We start from the raw sequence: 21,954 nt of genomic DNA on the forward strand, positions 1-21,954 counted from the left end.
ATATGAAGGCGGATTATATGTACTTTAATCAATCCTTCTTATTAATGTAAAGAGTTTGGGAGTCTATCAACAAATATATAAATAGGTTAAAATTCATAGTATGTTATATTTATCATATTTTTATTCAAAGCTGCCTTTTTTAATTTTTGAGGTTCACAATTCCAGAACTATTAATTTAAAAACTCATAATTGTTTCGTTATTCATATTAAGTTCAAGCCTTATTTTTCTGATAGACTCACAAATCCATAATTTCACTTTTGCTATTTCACTTAAATTTTAGCTATATTTTTACAAGTTATAGGCCTCTGAAAATTAGATACTCCTCACCCCCGACCATGCCACATTTTCCAAATATTATTTTATCTCCTTTCTCCCCTAACTGGTTCCTCTACAATAATGTCTTTTCTGCAAGTGATTTCATTATTGTTTCAAGTTCCTTAGCTTAAAAATGTACTATTCCTTTCCACTTCATGCCTTCCTCCTCCTCTGTAGCTAACTAGTATTATTAGATCTCCACAATGTCTTGTTTGTCCTTTACTCTCCAAGTTCCTACTGCTCATCACAGTAAAGACCTAGATTACCTCATAAAATTCCCACGTTGGTTTCCCAGTTTATTGTTTGAATAGACATACCATTTCATTGAACATATAGAACACTACTCTTTTGCTCAAATATCTACCACTTAATATGACCCCATTTATCTTTAGTTATTTTACCTTATCCATTTTTAAAAAGTAGATTCTATCCCCAACTTGGGGCTCTAATTCATAACCCTGAGATCAAGAGTTGCATGCTCTACCAACTGAGCCACCAGCCAGGAGCCCCTTATCCATTTCTTTTTTTAAAAGATTTTATTTATTTATTTGACAGAGAGAGACACAGTGAGAGAGGGAACACAAGCAGGGGGAGTGGGAGAGGGAGAAGCAGGCTCCCCGCTGAGCAGGGAGCCTGATGTGGGGCTCGATCCCGGGACCCTGGGATTATGACTTGAGCCAAAGGCAGACACTTAATGACTGAGCCACCCAGGCGCCCCAGCCCCTTATCCATTTCTAATATGAACTCTTTACCTCAGCTCAGTTTGAGATCCTCACTATCATCCTCCACCTTCTCTTTTCTTATAGCTACCTCTCTACTGGGAGTCAATAGGCCTGTTGCCAAAGGAATGAGTAGGCAGTTTCTGTCACACATCCCAAAGCAGATGGGACTACCTCCAGGACCATGGGTGAGCAGGGCAGAAGCCTAGTTATGGAACCACCTCTGCATCTACAGATACTAGGTCTGTTATGTGGGGTGCAAGTGGATGTGGCCCCCACCACTTCCCTGAGCACACTCCTGCCAGATCCATGGGTGGGTTCCTGGGTGGGAAGAGTTGCCTCTGGACCATGGGAGAGTGAAGCTGGAGCCAGGTCACAGAGCTGTTTCAGGGCCCACAGACTGTGAGCCTGTTACTAAGGGCACCAGCAGGCATGGATTCCCCCTGGGTCCTTTAGTGGATAAGACTGGATAACCAGGGCTGGAGCTGAGTTCACAGTGGGGCAAGGATGCTTCCAAGTCCACGGCTGGTACCACATAAGTGCCAACAGATATGCCACCTGGGTCTGGGACTGCCTGCTCAGTCCTGGGTTCCAGTGGGGTTTCACAACCTCTTACTTCATTCCCAAGGTCCTGAAAAAGGCACTTTTATTTATGGATGGCTGCCAAATTATTTCTATGTGGGACGAGGGCTGGGGTCTTCCTATTCTATCATCTTGCTGACATCAATTCATACATATAATGTCAAATATTGCAGCATGCTAATTTTAACTTGTAAAATTTTGTAGGGGAAAATTACATTTTCAAAAGAATTGGCTGCTTAGCTGTAGCCTTGTATTTACGGTTTATACTATCTCTTTCAAAGTATCACTACAAATGATGAAAGATGCCTTAAGTTTGGAAGCTGGACATTTGCCATCCTCCTCCCACTTTTAAGATGTATACATACTTTCACTTCTGCCTCCTCTTTCTACCTTCTAGTCTCTTCCCTTGGAATAGAAGGAAGGCAAAGCACTTGTCTGAATTGGAAAGGCCATGCTGCCTGGGATAAGATTAGACTCACCCTCACCTGGCTCTGTCACTCATCAGCTGTGTAATGCTAGGGGACTTTCAACCAATTTGAAGGTCATATGTTCCTTCTATTATGCTAAGAATAATATGGTCTTCATAGCAGGATTGTAGTGAGGACTAGAATAAGGGTACATAGTAGTAGAAATGCCCAAGTTTTCTAGTTATAATAGTAATTATTATTATTACTAGTCTGGATTATAAAAAGTTATATTGAATTAGGAAAAGTTAAGGATTTTGACTTTTTCATATTGTACCTCTATCCTTATTCAAGATGAGCACTGATGAATGAGTTCCAGTGTCATACAGACTATCATCAGGATTTAGGGAACAGTACAATACAGAATTTAATTGACTCTGAAACCCTTCCATCTCCCTTCCTGAACCTTCTCTTCCTCGTGTTTTTCTTACCTGCTTCACATATACTTGGTACTCTCATGTTGCTCTTTGGCTAACTTTAGTTCATATACCCTTTGGGACTTGCTGTATTATTTTATTCTCCAAATTTATCCCATCACTAACTAAATTAGAATTCTCTTCCCCTGGGGGTACCTGGGTGGCTCAGTGGATTAAGCAGCTGCCTTTGGCTCAGGTCATGAACCCAGGGTCCTGGGATGGAACCCTGCGTCGGGGCTCCCTGCTCAGCGGGTCCCCCTTTCCCTCCCTTGTGCTCTCACTCTTCTCTCTCAAATAAATAAATAAAGTCTTAAAAAAAAAGAATTCTCTTCTCCTGAGTAGTATTGCATAGCAATATACCACCTAGGTAAGAAATAAGAAGTAATTAAGGTAAAGAATAAAGAGAAACTTCTTTCTCCTTTCTGTATGGGAGAAGTATATCTTAAAAGTGGACCTTGATAATTTATATAAATTATTAATTGGTAGATAAGTCTTAGAAGGAAGAGTGTCTTAGACTTTAAAAAAAATCTCTTCTGGATTCATTGTTCCCTTTCCTCTATTTCAGTTGATTTATGTCTCTATTATTAAAAAAAAAAATCTTCCAGTCTATAATTATATCAGCAATTTTCATCCGCTTTTCACATTATTTTCAAGGCTTTCTTCTTGGTTCAAATGCCATGTTTCATAGAGCTTGGTCATTTTTATAAAAGGCAGTGATTTTTCTCCTGTTCTCTAGTTCATTATAAAAATTCACCATGGTGGTCTAAGTGTTCCTATTACCTTGAACAAATGCCTCTTTCCTTGAATCCCAAACTTTTTTTTTTTTAATACATAGTTCCTGGTTTACCTGCCAACTTTAAATTTATGAGGTATGATATTAGTTAGGTGCAGATCTTTTCTTATGGCTGGAAATTTTAAAATAATCTATGATCTTTTAAAATTAAAGGAGTAAGAGCTGTGAAGAGTAAAACAAATTCCAAAGCTCAGAATTTCAGGCTTTAAAATATTAGCAAAATAAAGTTTTTTCTTTTTCACAAAACTGTGCTTTTCTAAGATGAATAAAACCATGTTTTCTCAAAGAATATATCTTTTCCAACAGGTGATCAAGTGATATGGATTGGATACTATGGTTTAATGTATAACCTGGTGAAAATGTCATGGGAACTTCGGGGAGATGATGAGCAAGATGGAGTTAGAAACAAAATATGGCAAATATTATGGAAAACAAAGGATCATGAGAAAGATGGGCGAATCCATAATGGCATATATATAGCTCAGGTAAGATAAAAGCCAAGACAATAAATTGGTACTTCTATCGTCAGGAAGTGTTTGTCCTTTCTCTCTAAGGAAAAGGGAATGTCCATATTCAGTGAGTGTCAGTGACTCACAGCTGAGAACACTGTTTTTTTAAAATTTAATACTGATCTCTGTTTAGTTAAAGATAAGAGGATTGGCACTCTTCTGACTAAGAAGCTTGAAGAGAGGAGGTGATTTGGGGGAAGAATAATTTTTCTGCTTTGGGTTTGTGCCTGAGAGACATTTTAAGTATGCTAACCACGCATTCCAGTTTGCCCAGGTTAGCCTGGGTCTATGCCTAAATTTTCCAGCTTTCTTATTAGTAGTGAATTTATTCACTCTCAAACGTGTCTCAATTTGGATAATGAATTATTTATTTATCTTGCTTTTAAGTTTTTCCTTCCAGCATTTGATAATACAAATTGCAAATCTGGATTCACTAACACTACTCTTTTTCTTTAAAGTTAAATATGTATTTTACAAGTTCTTGGTTTTTCTAGTTCTAGTTGAATGACTACATATTTTTTTCTTCACATTCAAAGAAAATCATTATGAAATTAGCTATCCATTCTTCATGAAATGCAAATGTGATTTTCCAGAATGCTTTATCCATATGGTATCCTATGATATTTTTAAACTCTCACCAGTTTTTTTTTTTCTTTTCTATGTCTTATTTTGAGCTAGGTTAATTTGTTTGTTATACTAAAGTACACTTTTTTTCCTGTCACTGAAGTTTCTGGCTTTTTCTTGCTTTCACAAGTGCAATTATCCTAACACTCTTAATATCCTGTTTTCTAATAATAATTAGGGATGTGAATTAATGTTAACAAGTAAGAAGAGCAAATGATGAATTCACTCTGCCTAATGGATTGTCAAAGCATATGGGCAGGCCATTATTGCAACACAGAGCATCTACACTCCAGATTCTTAGTAGGAAACAAAACCTTAAACTCCTTGTTTTTCAATCATAAATCTGACTTGGAGTAATAATGTTTATAGAGGACTATCTAAAAACATGCATTCCTTTTCTCTAGACTTCTGATATCTTTTTATAGAGAAGACAATCAAGAGCTGTCCACTTGAACTACATTGTTTTAGATTACATGGGCTTGCTTTTATGCAACCATGCTGCAGTTTTATTCTTAGTTGTGGACAGAACATAGAAAGAAAAAGAAAAAAAATAATTACCATTGTATCTATTACAGTGATGACCACTATATCACCTGGTATCCCCTTTGTTGGTATTTGAGAAATAAATCCTTAATTTCATGTGCTCTCTCAACCTTACTTTTATTTTGTGTAAGCTGCTCAATAAAGTTTTAAAAAAATGCGAGTCAAATTTTGGCTAGTTTCTAAATAGAAATAGAGGATGATATGTATTCATCTCACCCAGTCTTATTATATTCTCTTTGTTTTTTCATTTTCCATGAATTTTCAATTATTCATATTATTCTCTGGTTTTGCATTTTTATATGCCACTTCACATCTCAAATGGTTATTGTATACTGTCACCAAATAAATAAGCCAACTCAAATTTGTCATTTCTATAATTAGAATCCTATTTATGTGCCTGTTTTCAGGGCCAGTCATTTGGTATAGGATAATCTTCTTTCTTCAGAATTTTAGCAAATAACTATAGATGATTACATTTGAAATTCGTAAGTCAGTTAATCAGACATAGCAAATATTTTTAAGTTGCTAGGTCCAAGGAAACACCTATTACTGAAGCAGTCAGCTCTGAGAATAAAAGAATAAACAAAAGTATAACTAGATGTGCTAATTAGTTTTTGATGCTTAGTGAAAAGACTTCTAAAGGATGCTTTCATTCATTTTAAATAGTAAATGTGTGGGAAGGCAGGTTTTCCTCAGAGAAAAATCTAAACTATAAATTTATTTTTTGTTTTTAAAGATTTTTTATTGATTTATTTTAGAGAGAGAGAGAGCACGTGCAAGGCGGGGGGAGGGGCAGAGGGAGAGGGAGAAGCAGACCCCCACTGAGCAGGGAGCCTGATGAGGCTCTCCATCCCAGGATTATGACCTGAGCCAAAGGCAGACGCTTAACTGACTGAGCCACCCAGGTGCCCCTAAACTAGAAATTTCTAAAGGCAGTTATATTAAGTTATAGTACATATTTAATATAAGACATATTTATTTGCATTAGATAGATTAACTAAAAGATACAATTCACTCTAGATCTATATTATCTAAAAGTTAAGTAGAGATAGAGACATTTGGATTATTAAATAACAAAATATATGATTTATGGATACAAATGATAGAATGCCTAGCCAGTGACTTTGAAATATCACTTATTTAGTTTGAATTCCCTTATTTAATATTAGGAAACTACAAGTATATACACTAAGAAATTATATAAAAATTTTCACCAAATTCAGTAGAAAATATGAAATAAATATGTATATTCTGGGTCCTAAATCTATTTTGCCATGCTAAATTCTATGGAAAACACAAAGAAATCCAAAAAATGACCTTTACAGAGTAATTTTTATTGTTTCATTCAGAAGACTGAAGATTCGAAGATGGAATATTATAGGGACGCCTGGGTGGCTCAGTCAATTAAGTGTCTGCCTTCAGCTCAGGTCATGATCTCAGGGTCCTGGGTTGCAGCCCTGCATGGTCAGGGTCCCTACTCGGTGTTCCCTCTCCCTCCACCCTCCGTCCCCTGTCTACCCGTCCCTTGCATGCGTGCACGCACATGTTCTCTCTCTCTCAAATAAAATCTTTTTTTAAGAAAGAAGATGGAATATTATATATACGGCTAGTCCCATCAAAGTTCACGGCACACAATGGGAGTTCAGATAAATGTCTGGTTTCTAACTTTTTCCTTATATTAATGAGGAATACATTGTTGTCATCTTTAAGTAGTACTTGAGCTGGAAACTTAAATGATGAGTTATGCTAAATGACTCAAGGGAGCAGGGTCAAGGAGTGTGTCTCTTAGATAAGGAAATGTGTGAGCCTAGCAGAAATAAGAACACTGTAAGAAAAAGCCATTGGTTTACTTGCCTAGTTGAAGAAAAAGGTTTGGGCAGTAGTAGGCATTACATTTGGAAAGTTATGTTTGGGTTACCAAGCTAATATCTTAGAAACTTAGAGATGGTTTCATAAAAATAGAAATGCTAAGTAAAACAATTAGTTTTGGGAGAAAATTTTTCTTACTGAATTTTAAATAAGTGGGTAATTTGTGGGTGGATAAAATCATGTATATACTTTCTCATATCTTTTTAAAATAAAGAACTATTGTCTTAGCATTTTGGTACATTATTAGAGTAATTGTCCCCAATGTATTCAAGACTCCTTATATTCACATCCTTGGCATGATTCCTTCTATACTCAGATTCTTGGCTTGACCACATGACTTGATTTGGACAATGAGACAATACCAATGTTATACAAGCGGAGATTTTACTTTTTTTATTATTTATTTATTTGTTTTAAAGATTTTATTTATTTATTTGCTAGAGAGATAGAGTGTGTGTGTGAGAGAGAGAGCATGAGCCGGTGGGGAGGGGCAGGGGCAGAGGGAGAAGCAGACTCCCTGATGAGTGGGGAGCCAGATGCAGGGCTCCATTCCAGGACCCTGGTAGCATGACCTGAGCCAAAGTCAGACACTTAACCCAATGAGCCACTCAGGCGCTCCCAAATGAAGATTTTAAAAATGCTTATGTATTGGGGACTGCCCTTTCTTGTTCTCTTTGAACACTGCAACTGTCATGGGAACAAATCCAAGTTACCCAGTTGGAAGATGAGAGACAACATGGCACAGAGACAAGTCATCCTAGTTGATCCACTGCCCCTCCACCCCAAGACTAACCAGTTCCTAACTGACTGAACAGCTGACTATAGACACATGAATGAGCCCAGCTAAGACCAGAGGAACCATTCTACTGTGTCCACCTTAAATTGTTGACCTGTGGAACTGTGGGCTGAAGAAATAGTTGTGTTAAACCTCTAAGTTTTGGGGTGATTATTTTTTTTTGGCATAGTAAAAGAGTTGCATAAGTGAGATTTTAGTCCGCTAAATTATTCAATATAAAAGTTGTTTCTTTCTTTCATTTTTATCATTTTTAAAAAGGCACTGACAATAATAGATTTGTTGAGCATTTACTATGTGCCATGTGCTAATCACTTTACCTGCATTAATTATTTTTTTTTAAAGATTTTATTTATTTGACACAGAGAGAGCGACAGCAAGAGAGGGAACACAAGCAGGGGGTGTGGGAGAGGGAGAAGCAGGCTCCCCGTCGAGCAGGGAGCCTGATGCGGGGCTCGATCCCAGGACCCTGGGATCATGACCTGAGCCGAAGGCAGTCGCTTAACCGACTGAGCCACCCAGGTGCCCCTGCATTAATTATTTAATCCTCATGAAAACCATATGTTATTTGTATTTTCATGCTCTTGATTTTATAGATGAGGAAGCTGAAATTTTAAATAAGGACATTTAAACTTTTTAAAAGGTAAAGTAACTTGCCCATGGATACTGTGGTATATTAACATTGTTTGCTTTTTCTAATGTTGAACAATCATTACATTCCTGGAATGAAGACACTTGATGATGACATAATATCATTTTTAATATTGTCATATTTGCTTTGATAATGTTTTGCTTAAGATTTTGCAATTGTTCCATATTTTTTTTCTTACAATGTTTTCTTTTTTTCTTTTTTTTTTTTTAAGATTTTATTTATTTGCGAGAGAGAGAATGAGAGACAGAGAGCATGAGAGGGGGGAGGGTCAGAGGGAGAAGCAGACTCCCTGCTGAGCAGGGAGCCCGACGTGGGACTCGATCCCGGGACTCTGGGATCATGACCTGAGCTGAAGGCAGTCGCTTAACCAACTGAGCCACCCAGGCGCCCCTCTTACAATGTTTTCTACAAGGTTTTGCATCAAAGTTATGCTGGATTTATGGAATGAATTGGGAAGTGATTATCTTTTTTTCCTTATCCTGTGGAAGAATTTTGTAGTATGGTCATAATTTCTTCCTTAAAAATTCTGTAGTATTGACAAATGAATCCATTTATCATGGATATTTATGGAAAGGTCTTAATTGTGACTTTTTTTTTTTTTTGAGAGAGAGAGCGAGCAAGCAAGCAGCAGGGGAGGGACAGAGGGAGAGGGAGAAAAAGAATCTTAAGCAGGCTCCATGCCCAGTGCGGAGACCAATGTGGGGCTCAATCTCATGACCTTGAAATCAAGAGTCCAGTGCTTGACCAACTGAGCCACCCAGGTGCCTTGTGGAATTCTTTTACCGCTGTATACCTTCCTAGACTTTAAATTTCCTTGCATCAGTTTTTTTTTTTTTCTAGGAATTTCATCTGCAATATCTTATGAAGTTGCTCACAATATCTTTCTATGATATCTAAATGTCTTTAGGATCTGGCATGATATTCTCTCCTTCATTCCTGACTCTTATGATTTTTGCTTTTGTTCTCTTTTTAATCTACCATGCTAAGGATTTAATCAACTTCTTTGTCTTTTAAAAAACATCTTTTGGGGCACCTGGGTGGCTCAGTCAGTTAAGCATCTGACTCTTGATTTTGGCCTGGGTCATGATCTCAGGGTGGTGAGACTGAGCCCCCGCATCAGGCTCCACGCTCAGCATGGAGTTAGTTTGAGATTCTCTCTCTCCCTCTGCCCCTCCCTGCATTCATGTGCATACTCTCTAAAATAAATAATCTTTAAAAAAATTTTAAAAAACCTTAATTCTGTTGATACTGATAATCTGTTTTCTCTAATTTCTTTAATATCTGATATTAGATTTATAGTTCCTTCTGCTAATTTCCTTGCATTTAATGTGTTGCTCCTTTTCCAAAATTACTTAACTGTACTCCTTGTCACTGACTTGCAGCATTTTTCTAATACATGATTTTAATACTATTAATTTCCCTCTACACATTAATTTAGATGTATCCTGAAAGTTGTAATAAGTAATATTTTAATTATCATTCAATTCAAAAGTTTCTAATTTCTACTATTATTTCTATTTTAAGCCACAGCTACTCAAGTTCATGACTTAATGTCCACACATATGGAGGTTTTGCTGTTATGTTTATGATTTTGATTTCTAGTTCAATTCTACTGGGCTCAGTGATGATGCCCTCATCATTATAAAATGTTCTTCTTTATAATAAGTGTAACTTTTGGTTATGAGTATAATCATAGTAGCTTTCTTTTATGAGGGGTCTTTTGATTAGTGTTTGCATATCTATTTCCATCTTTTTATTTCAAACTCTGAATCCTTATATGTTTAGCTCTTTGGAGAAGCAGTATTTTTTTTTTAACCTAAAGATTATGGTCTTTAAATTTCAATGCTTATTCTATTTACATGTAACATCATTACAATATATGTGTTTATTTCTACAGATTGTTATTTACCATTCTATTTGTACGTCCTTTCCTTTTTTAAATCTCATTTTGTGCCTTTTTTGGGAAGATTTTTTATTATACCATTTCATGCCATCCTCTTTATTTGTCTGGTGGTTACACCTTTTACTTGTTACCAAAGATGTTACAAAGTGAATCCTTGTGTTATTGAAGTCTAATATAAAGAAATTTAATATTTTCCTAGGCCTTAAACTGTCTTAAAATATTTTAACTTCAGGACGCCTTGGTGGCTCAGTTGGTTAAGGTCCGCCTTTGGCTCCGGTCATGATCCCAGGATCCTGGGATCTAGTCCTGCATCTGACTCTTTGCTCAGCGGGGAACCTGCTTCTCCTTCTGCCTGCCCCTCCCCCAGCTTGTACACACCAGCGCACGCTCTCTCTCTCTGACAAATAAATAAAATCTTAAAAAAATATTTTAACTCCACTTATTTCTCTTTACTTACATAATCTTCCTGTTGAACATTTTAATTGTGTGTGTATATTGATGTTGTTTGTGTATGTATGTGTTTACAGATATCAATATATTATTAATATTTTTTACACTTAATATTCTTTAAACTTACCTACATGTTTGCATGTTTCTTTCTTTACTCTTCCTTCTTGAATCTCCGACCTTCTGCATGGGTTTATTCTTCTGCTCAAAGAAAACCCTTTCATATTCTTTTAGTAAGTATCTCCTGGTGGCTAATTCTGTCAATTTTCATTTACTTGAAGAGGTTTTTATTCAATTTAATTCTGAAGGGTAGTTTTATTGGCTAAGAATTCTGTGTTGGTATAGATATGACATAAAGTTAAGCGTCTAATCAATTGCTCTGTTTATTCTTCCAGGCAGTGGTGTTCCTTGCATCATATTTATGACTTTGATCATAAAAGTTTTTTTCAGGTTTATTATTAGCTGGTATTTTTTTTTAAGATTTTTTATTTATTTTTTAGAGAGCGAGCGAGAGAGAAACAGCATGAGAGGGGAGAGGGTCAGAGGGAGAAGCAGGCTCCCCGCTGAGCCGGGAGCCCGATGCGGGACTCGATCCCAGGACCCCGGGATCATGACCTGAGCCGAAGGCAGACGCTTAACTCTCAGCCACCCAGGCGCCCTAGCTGGTATTTTTGTTGTGTTAAATGGCATATTAACATGTCTATAGTAGGTTTCAGGGATAATAATAGCTAATCTAACTCCCTTAAGTTCTCCACACCTGATTATTCAAATGACCAAAGTGATTAGCTCCTGCGCAGTTCTCAGTTTTTCTCTCTGTGGTCTCTGGCTCCGTTCTTGTGTTATTCCTATGTGTTCTTCTTTCCTAAATTCCACAGCTGATATTCATTACCTTTCACGCTTAATTTCTCTGAGGAAAATAATATTCATATTTATTTCAGATTTTAAAATTAGCTGCCTTTTTAAGGGAGTTAATCGGGAGTTAACCTGTAGAATAAGTTAAACAACTAAACTTCAGATATCTGAATAAGACAAAAACAAAATGATTTCAAAAGAAGGAGCACATTTGGTCTACAGGTGTAATGTGTTACAGCAAATATTTTGATTTTGTTAAAATCATGCTTTCGTGTCTGGAATAGTCTGAACACTTTATATGTAACTTATCTTTGAAGTGTGTTTAATTTTACAGAACATGTGCTTGGTAAAATCAAGGTTTCCTTTTCTTTTCAGACACTACATTGGCAACACTTATGTACAGTAATAAAACTACAAAGGTTATTTATTCCTAAACATTTTTTAATTTTCCTTAATAGCTTACTAATTCCCAGATTCCACTGAACCACTTACATTACTAGCCTGTGATACCTCTTTTAGGCAACAGGTTCTCTGGTAAAATGGGCAGCAGCTTTCTTCTACAAGGGGTAAAAACTCCGTGAGTCTTTAGGTGCTCCCTCACTGCTCAATGAAAATACAGAACATCTAAAAAACACCTATGAAGGCTTGTGTCTCCGATGCTTCCATCTAAAATAAAATATGTATTCTACTTTATTTCAGTTAATGCAAATGCTTATAGGACAACCTTTGTTTATTCTTTCCCTCCTAACACCTTGTTGCCAGAAGCTTTCCTCATGTAAAGTCATTATTATATTACCTATACAGAGTGAAACAAAGCCTTAATGATAAACTATTGTACCTTAGAGCGGGAAGGATTTGTTTCTGATGGATTGAACATACCTCCATGTTTAGGGAATTAAGTAGAAATTTCTCTTTTTATACGTTAAAAATAAATGTGCAATTCCTATGATAAACTATTGAATTTAATGAATAAAATTTTATACTTAATACCTCAATTTATCTGCATCACTGGTAAACCTTTTACTAACTATATTATGTACTTTCATGTCTTGCATGCTTTTTTAATCCATAATAGCATCCTATCATCTATAATTCTTGTTCTATCTGTTCATGAAATTTGCTGCTTAATGGAGGTTACAGGAGAGGTGAAATATTTAATAGCATATTTGAAATGAAAAACAATTCTAAATAGATCCTTAAACATAAACCCTTCATTGACAAGTTCAATATAAACCCAACTGTTGCCTGAGTATTTGGGAAAGAAATCAAAAACTGTCATACACTCATAGTGGCATAATAAACAAATGTTAATTGATGTGCTTTGTTTGAAATACTTCCAGGGAGACTTGCAATGAGCAAGGCTCTTCTATATAGGCAATTCAGCAGCATATGTTGGCACATCTGGGAAAGGTCATCATGTATAAATGCTTTCTTCCATCTGGTATATGACCTAAAATATCAAAAGGAAATATGTACAGCCAAAATGAATATGTGACTTTATTCAGAGTACCTTTGACTCATCAGGTAACACGCTTTTTGGTTAATGTTTCATGGTGAGATCTTTAAACTAAAATTTATTTTTATTCTTAATAATATTCCTATACTCCAGGCGCCTGGGTGGCTCAGTTGGTTAAGCAACTGCCTTCCGCTCAGGTCATGATCCTGGAATCCCTGGATCGAGTCCCGCATCGGGCTCCCTGCTCGGCGGGGAGTCTGCTTCTCCCTCTGACCCTCCCCCCTCTCATGTGCTTGCTCTCTCTCAAATAAATAAATAAAATCTTTAAAAAAAATAATAATATTCTTATACTCCTAATGTACTCTATAAAGCAGCAAAATAGAATAAACAACACTATTAGTCTCTATTTTCTCAATACCTACCTCACTTCTCCTCCACATATGGCTCCTCTTTTGACATAAATGGAAACTCTGAGTGTGGAAAGGGAGATGTATTTTTGGAAAAGTACAGTCTCTTTAAACATTTACCAGTAGAATTCTAATGTAACAGGATATACTGTTTTAAAAGAACAAAACTATTTGTAGAACTTACAGTTAGCCTGTGTCTTACATATATTAACTAAGTGTCTTACATATATTAACTTACCGATACCCCATAACTCTCCCAGAACCACCATCACTCACACAGATGGGAGTGTCTGAGTCTAAACACAATTAAAATAAGTGGCTGGTGGTGGATGCATCGATGAGTGAGCTTAACCCAAAAGCTCTGCTATTTCCACTCTGCTGTGTCCTCTCTCCAAAATTAAATATAAACAAGGCACTAATGTTTATTGAAGAATTTTTGTATATCAGACACTGTGCTGGGAAATGTAGTCAATTTTTGTGTTTAACCTTTATAATAACACGATAAAGGGCAGTATTATTATCATCCCATTTTGGGAATAAGGAAACATGCTCAGAGAGGTTAAATGACTTGTGCAAGATCACACAACTGGAAAGATGGATATTCCCATCTTAGTCCTTTTCTTAATCTACTACATCTGTTCTTCTTAGACTTTAAGACATACAGGACTAGGACCTGAAATTCTGCATTTATAACATGCTCCCAGGTTAATTACGGATAATGATGATCTAAGGACCACATTTTAACAGTTAGGAGTTTCTCATGCTGTCCTCCCTTGTGAGATTTTGTAACTTCTGTAGGAAATAATCTTTTGGGACTATCAATGACTCACTTCTGTATAAATTTTGAAATTTAAATAATAAAATTGTCATATTTTCCTGCAAACAAGCTAAATATTCCCAGCTCTAGGATTACTTAAGGAGAAGTGGAGATACAACAGAGAGAGATGAGAGAAACAGAATTTGCTGTAAACTCTGCTGCAATGGCTGCCATCTTATTTCTTTTTTATTCTTTCATGTCAGAGTGTGAGCTAGCTTACATGTTGATGTATTTGCTACATATCCTTAAGTATTGACAGAAAATTAAAAACTCTGGAGAGACTCTTATTATTTATTTAGCATTGCTATTACATCATAATTCCTTGGAGAATTTCTCTTTGTGCTAATTATCCATCTGCTTACTAACCTACATGAATGCTGTTTTTCTTTTTTACCACCATTGTGTCCAATACAAAGACAAAAGGGTGGGCATCTGCCCCTACCCGTGGCTAGAATATGTGTGTAGAGAAATATTTTTTAACACCACCTTCCCTACTTTAGTATTAGATTAGTAAAATTAACATAAATATTCAGAAATTGCCATTCATTTCTTAGTAAAAAATGTCAAGTTTCAATAATGCAGTAAGGAAAATTCTGAATTTTAAAGCCTACCTGGGCATTGCTAAAAAGTAGGGATATAGGATAAAAATGTAAATTATGTATAAATAATGTTTAAAAATGGAGTTTGAGGTCATGTTTATTGGTAGGCCAAGTTGTAGTAAATTCATGATTTTGGTATCTGTTGTAAGGAATGCTCATTAATATTTTGTGTTAGTCTACTTCCATGAAGTATAGATATATATTTATGTGCAGTTGGCACTTAAGTCTCTGGATTATAACATTAGAATAATTAGAATAACATTAGAATAATAATAGTCTTCCTTCCTTTAAGAGAAGGAAGACTCTTTAAAAAAGAAATGACTATGGTAGAATAATCATGATTTTATTTCACAAATTTGTTAATGTAAAAGTGACAATATTACATAATTGTTTTCACCTTGGCAGAGGTTGTATCAGGCCTTCTCTGGGGTGAGCTGCTCTGTCTTAGGGAATTCCTGACAGAAATGGATGGATACTTGTTGAACTTCTCACTGCCTGCTAAGTTAACCCTTACAAAACTCTGAGAGTGGTTATTATTATCTCCATATCACAAATGAAAAACATGACAGGACTAAACTAAACACAAAACATAGGCCTAGTGAGGTAACTTTTCTCAAAGTTTGCATCCTCAACTAATAAATGGAAAAGCCAGAACTGATTTCAGATCTAATTGCAAAACCCATATTATTTGCTGGTACTTCCTCCAGGAAAGCAAATAAACAAAATCTTTTCTAGATAAGGTAAATATGCATTTGACTGATATTTGAGACTATACTTCCGTTTGTCAAATGCCTTGAACATCAACAGGGAAGAGAAATTTATGTGGGCTTTCGATCAGTGAACCATGATGAGAGATGTAGAAATGCCTTCATTTAGCTTCTTGAAAGAACTGGCATCTGGATCTACAACTTATCTGGTCTGGGAAGGAAGAAAGCAAGGGGTAACCAAATGAGTCATGATAAAAACAGCATCAATATTCTGTAATGCAGGGTAATGTTATGTCTGGAAACAATGTATTTTACCAGAAATTTACCAAAAATTATTTTTGTTGGTTCATTCATTTACTCACACATTTATTGATCCATCGCTCTTTTTTTTTTTTTTTTAAGATTTTATTTATTTGAGTGAGAGACCGAGAGCAATAGCGGGGGATGGGCGTGAGGGGAGGGCAGGGGGAGAGGGAGAAGCATACTCCCCGCTGAGCAGGGCGCAGGGGCTTTATCCTGGGACCCTGAGATCATGACCTGAGCTGAAGGCAGATGTTTAACTGACTGAGCCACCTAGGTGCCCCTCATCCATCATTCCTATAATGGAAGAGCTCATGGTAATATATTTGTATAATATTACATATTATTATTGATTTTGAAGTACCTTTGCTTATAAAAAAATTGAGCCAGGGAAGGTAAGCAGAATAAACTGTATTGGTAAACCACCTTGCCTGTGCCCACCCCAGCTGGAGGTTCTCCATGCACCTGGTATCTGACGAGGTATGCAGCATGAGGCGCAAGTAGAAGGGGAACCTGGGCAAAGCTTTGGTGGCCAGAGTCAGACAGGGGCTGCTGTTGTTGGCGATGCTCCTACCCATGCAGATTTATTCAAATCAAGCAACTGTTGTAATGCTTTCGAGTAATTCCTTCCAGAATACCTCAGCTGCCCCAAATCTAGCTAATTCCACCACCAAGACAAGTGGTGATGCTCTGCAGTCAACAGCTAGTCTCTTCATGGTCTCATTCTCTGTTCTATATCTCTACTCTTATGAAACTCAAGCCAAGGAACATCTGCACAGTAGTCCTCCCTTATCAGCAGTTTCGCTTTCAGAGGTTTTAGTTACCCGTGGTCACCCATGGTCCGGAAGCAGATGAAGCTCATGATCAATCATCAGAAGGTCAATAGTTAGCTTAATGGTACCTCACAATGCATGCGTCATTCACCTCCCATCTTACCACAGAGGCGTTTTAACATCTCACATCATTGCAAGAAGGGTGAGTACAGGACAATATTTTGAGAGACAAAGAGAGACCACATTCACTTACCTTTTATTATGGAATATTGTTATAATTGTTCTATTTTATTTTGGTTGTTAACCTCTTACTGTGCCTAATTTATACAATTAAACCCTATCATATGTCTGTGTAAGGAAAAGCGTATATAGGGTTCAGTATTATCATGGTTTCAGGCAACCACATCACCATGGATAAGGAGGGGGGGTCTCCTGTACTTCCCCATTTTCTAAATCCAATCCTGATGGTGTGTAGATATCCATTGTGACAAGGAAGAAACAGGTCTTCATTGAATCTGTTAATTCCATACCTTATTTTATCGACACAGAAAATGTTGAGGATCCTAAAATTAAATGGTTTGGAGAGCATATGAAGGATTTGACTAGATAATGAATCCCAATATTAAATCTGCTGGAGTTTCAAGTACAAGATGAAGGGAAACAACATCCAAAATTCGTGAAGAGATGAATTTTCTTAAATGTGGTTTAAGAAGTACAAGACACATAAAACCCTACCTTAAAAATGAGAATAGATTTTATCTCATCTAGAGACAAACGGTGAGATATGGAAAAGAGATTCAGTTTTCAATTGGTTCATTAATGCCATAAGATAGGTAATACAAAAAGCTTCTAAGATTCTATTTCTATGTACATAGAAGTACTTCCGGGTGTTACTGTAACTCCTTAATGTTTCAGCTGTACTAATTTAAGGCCAATGTGCTCTAGATATTGTTAACTATCACTGTTTCTTGAGACGTGAACTCTTTTTTTTTGAGGCTTTGGATTTGACATCGCATTTGACTTTTTATATAGTAATTGACATGTACCAGGGCAGTGATGGACTGAGTCTACCCCAAATCCAAGCATAATGAGTAAATTTTGCTTATATACTTATCACCTATTCTTATTCAACAGAAGTGCCAGATTCATTTAGCTAAAATGATTCCAAAAAGTGCATTGACTTCAACTAATTTCAAAATGCTTTTTATTTCTGCATATGTTGAATACTTTTTACAATTTAAAAAATGATCTGTTTTGAAGGTAAAGTTGACACATCTTGAAATTAAAAAGGCAAATATGTGAATTAAACTCTAAATCAAGTATGGGAAGTGAAGAGTGGAAACTTAAATTCGGAATTTTTGTACTCTTTCTGTAAATACTTTTTGAAGAAACTCTATGAATCAGAATACCCTCATTTGGAATGCTTTCTGTTATCAGTCAATATTTTTAGATAGTTAAAACCTGGTCCTAAGCCTAAAGTGTGCTGAATTCTGGAAAGTAAATCTTTCACAGCTGCCTCGAGGCACAGAAACCTTTTTAAAAATAGATACTCCTTAAAGTCTTTTGTTCACATGGTCACACACTGATGCTTACATGTTCCAGTATCTAATGTCCCCACAGTAGTCTTGATAACTAAGGTCATTTTTTTTTTTAATCTTTAGAAATCTACCCTGGAACAACCATATTCAACAGATCTCAAGCTACTGAGTGTGTGATTGAACCTTACATTTTGTTTCATATATGAATGTTGTGCACCTATTTTGGATTATATATTGTATTTGTGTATTTATGCCTTTGTTCGTAGTAACTTCTCAGGCTATGGAATTGATTTGTATTGAACACTAAATAAAAATAAATGGCTAGAAAAATATAGGTACTGTAATTACCTTTTAGCAGATGAACCTGCAGGCTTTGAGACATTAACTAATTTCCTCAAAGTCACAACAAATACAAAGTGTCCTAGACACAGTTTAATTTCTTACTTCAAATGGAATGCTCTTTGTATGATTTCAACCTAGTTAATAATCAAGATATGCAACAACTGGGAATAGTATAGACATAATTGTTTGTTTATACTATATACTTTAAACATACATGGTTTTATGTTTTACTCTTTCCCATCCCTCAGAGCTTTCACAGTAATCCCTATTTACTTAACTGCCTTTTGCTATTTTCTTCATTGCTTTACCCTTTATGCTTTTCAGTTTTTATGAGATTGCTCCCATTTTTTCCCACTATAATTTTGTCTAAATGCAATAGTCAATCTTCAAACAGTAATTTGATTGAGCCAAACCTGATCTTGACATCTTAAAGAGTTTAAGTTGGATGTTCATATGCAGAAAAACATTTTCTATTCCTTAATTTTCTACCATATGGTCAATAGGCATATAAAATGAATCCTGAGTGACTGGTAATAAACTGCCAGGAGATGGGTAATATTGAATAAAAAATGTAAAAATTTTAATGCAAGGAGGCAGCATCCAATTTATTTATGAAACAATTCCTAACATGAACATATTGTGAACATTTAAAAAAAAATGTGACACATGAGATTTTGAAACTTATATCTTCATTTATCATTACCAATTCTAGCCAGAGAAAATATGCCTCTAGCCATTTCAAAAGGAGGTTTAATTAAAAATCAGTCATGGACATTATTGAACATAAATAGGAAATTTCAGAAAATAACTCTTTCTTGACTAAAAATTGCTTAAGTATTGTGGAATTTTTTGTTAGGTCTTTTTTTTAAAAGATTAGAAAATATTAAATTAAATTTAAATATAAATCCTAGAACATCTTCAATGTGAGCTAAATACAAAGCTCTTTTCATTTTTTACTTAACACAAATTTTGTTAAAAGAAAGTTTAGATTTTTTGTTGGTTTCAAAGAAAGTTTAGATTATGTACAGAGAAATGAAATTCTGATTTAATAAAACATGCACATTCCTTCAACTGATGGCTTAATTTCTTAATAAGTATTATAAATATGAAATTCATGTATGGGAACTATACAAATTTAAAATAGAAATTATATCATTAAGGGGCACCTGAGTGGTGCAGTCGGTTAAGTGTCTGCCTCTTGGTTTCGGCTTAGGTCGTGATCTCGGAGTCGTGATATCAAGCCCTGTTGTGGGCTCTGTGCTGCTTGGGATTCTCTCTCCCTCTCCCCCTTCCCACTTGTGCTCGCTCTCTCTCTCTCAAATAAACAAATAAATAAATCTTTAAAAAGAAAGGGAATTATATTATTAAATTTTTGAAATTTAAAAACTGGTTTTGTTCATGCTTAATTTTTTATTTCATTAATAACATAATTTTTAAAAATCTTTTGGGAATCTGCTTTTTTTCTTATAAAGGTTATTTTTATTTAGTAAGAATGCAACATTAGTCAAAGAAAATGAACCTACATTTGTCTTTTATTTAAAAATATATTTTTCCCTCTCATTTAATTCTATTTCAATTGATTCCTTTTTATTTTCTTTCAACAGGCTGAGTTAAATGACCCAACTGATCCCTTCACTAATTATAGTACAAAAGTCTCATCAAATGTAGGGGATGAAACTTTCTCTAAATATATAGGATGGAGAATTGCCAATGCTCTTTCCAAACTGTTCTTCCCCTCCACCGAAGCCCATGTTCTTCCTTTGAAAGAACCACTGAAAAAACAGGATCCAGTGAAATATCTGAACAAAAAGGATTACATGAAGAAAAGAGTTCTACATGTTACTATAAGGTAAAGTGAAGCACTATTCAAAATAGTCCTGTTATTCTAATATACTGCATTTCAAAGTCATACAAATTATATATAATCATGTGCCACATTATTTAACTCATTTTCTCTTTTTCAATTCAAATTTTGGCTCCAACAACTTCTAGGTATTCTATCATAAGCAAGTACTCTCTTCTTAGCAACTATTTCCTCATGTTTAAAATAGATAATATTATATAATATAAATTAGTGTTTTAATATGGTGAAAGCCCCTCTCCCACTACTGACCTTCATTTGCCTAGTCTACCCCCCATCTATCCCTATCATTAATTGCTTGTGTATCCTTCCAGGATCTATAAAATGTAAACGAAATAAATTATAAGTATATTTTAAATTGTCTCTCCATTTTTACATTAAAGTTTGCATACTAAATATATCATTTGGCATCTTAATTTTTTTATTTAACTTCATTTCTTAGATATTTTTTTCATGCCACTACATAGAGAATTTTCTCATTATTATTATATTTTTAATATGTTACGATGGTTTCCTTAGTATGAATGTACCACCATTTATTTAATCAGTTTCCTATTGTTTGGCATCTGGGTTGTTTTAGATTGTCTGCTACTATATACTACCACAAAATTTAACCTTCCACATAGGTCTTTTTATATATGAGGAAGAATGCCTGCAGGATAAATTCTCGGAAGTGTGATTTCTGAGTCAGAGTGTTTTTGCCTTTGTAATTTTGGTAGATATTTCCAAATTAGCTTTCAGAGGAATTGTGCAAATTTATATCTCCACCAGCAATATCTGAGAGTACTTGTTTCTCTTTATTCTTTCCAGTAGTGAGTGTTGACAAACTTTTGGGTTTTGATAATCTGAAAAGTGAAACATGTTTTTAAATATAGTTTTAAGGTGAATAGTTAGAACACCTTTCATATGTTAAGAGCCTTTTGTTTTTCCTTTATATGGGAATTAACTATTTCTTTTGCCCATTTTTTCCATTGAGTTTATATCTTTTTCACCTAGCTTTGCAAGAACTATTTCCCTATTAATTGATGTGTCTCTTAGTCTATGGTAAGAGCTACAAATGTTTATATTTCCTTCCACTTCTTATTTCTTTAAATTTTGCTTATAGTATTTTTTATCTTAGTCATTTTTCTAAGTAATATAAATTATCAAAATTTCACTACATATCTATTTAGGAAAACTCTTTTCATTTTATGATTAAAATGTCATATTGTTTTCTGGTACTTTTAAAGATTTATTTTGAATATTTTAGTCATTGGTCCGTTTGAAATTTGTGTGTGTGTGTGTGTGTGTGTGTGTGTAGTGTGAGTTGTCAATCCAGATGGCTACTCAGCTGTCCCAACAATATTTATTGAGTCACCTATCTCCTTTCAACATTTATTCTGATTTAAAATGTTATACTTATTAAATACTAAGTTCTTATTTATTTTCTTTTCTATGTTCTAAAAGAATTTCAGTAATTTGGAATTACCTACTCCTTTAAGGTTTGATAGAATTCCCTTTTAAACCATCAGTACCTTATGCCTCTCCTAAGGGGAGCTCTTTGTCAAATTTATCTATTTTTGTATGGCTATTGGCAAGGCTCTTCAGCCAGAATGCACAGGTACAATAAATTCAGTTCTTACTGTTTGAGGTCCATGCCATAAAAGTATCTGGAGTATCAATCCTGAATATC

At 35.2% G+C, this 21,954-nt stretch overlaps 1 protein-coding gene across 1 annotated transcript in view; it reads left to right on the top strand.

Moving 5' to 3' along the window:
- TMEM232 (transmembrane protein 232) overlaps positions 1-21,954 on the top strand; it is a 244,369-nt gene that overhangs the window by 103,428 nt on the left and 118,987 nt on the right. Inside the window, exons 11-12 of the mRNA XM_035012307.1 lie at positions 3,597-3,775; positions 20,026-20,270. Of these exons, the coding sequence (XP_034868198.1) occupies positions 3,597-3,775; positions 20,026-20,270 (424 nt within the window). The remainder of the gene's footprint in view (positions 1-3,596; positions 3,776-20,025; positions 20,271-21,954) is intronic.

This window comes from Mirounga leonina, unplaced genomic scaffold, assembly GCF_011800145.1.
Source record: "Mirounga leonina isolate KUSES-001 unplaced genomic scaffold, KU_Mleo_1.0 Mir_104, whole genome shotgun sequence".
Lineage (NCBI taxonomy): Eukaryota > Metazoa > Chordata > Mammalia > Carnivora > Phocidae > Mirounga > Mirounga leonina.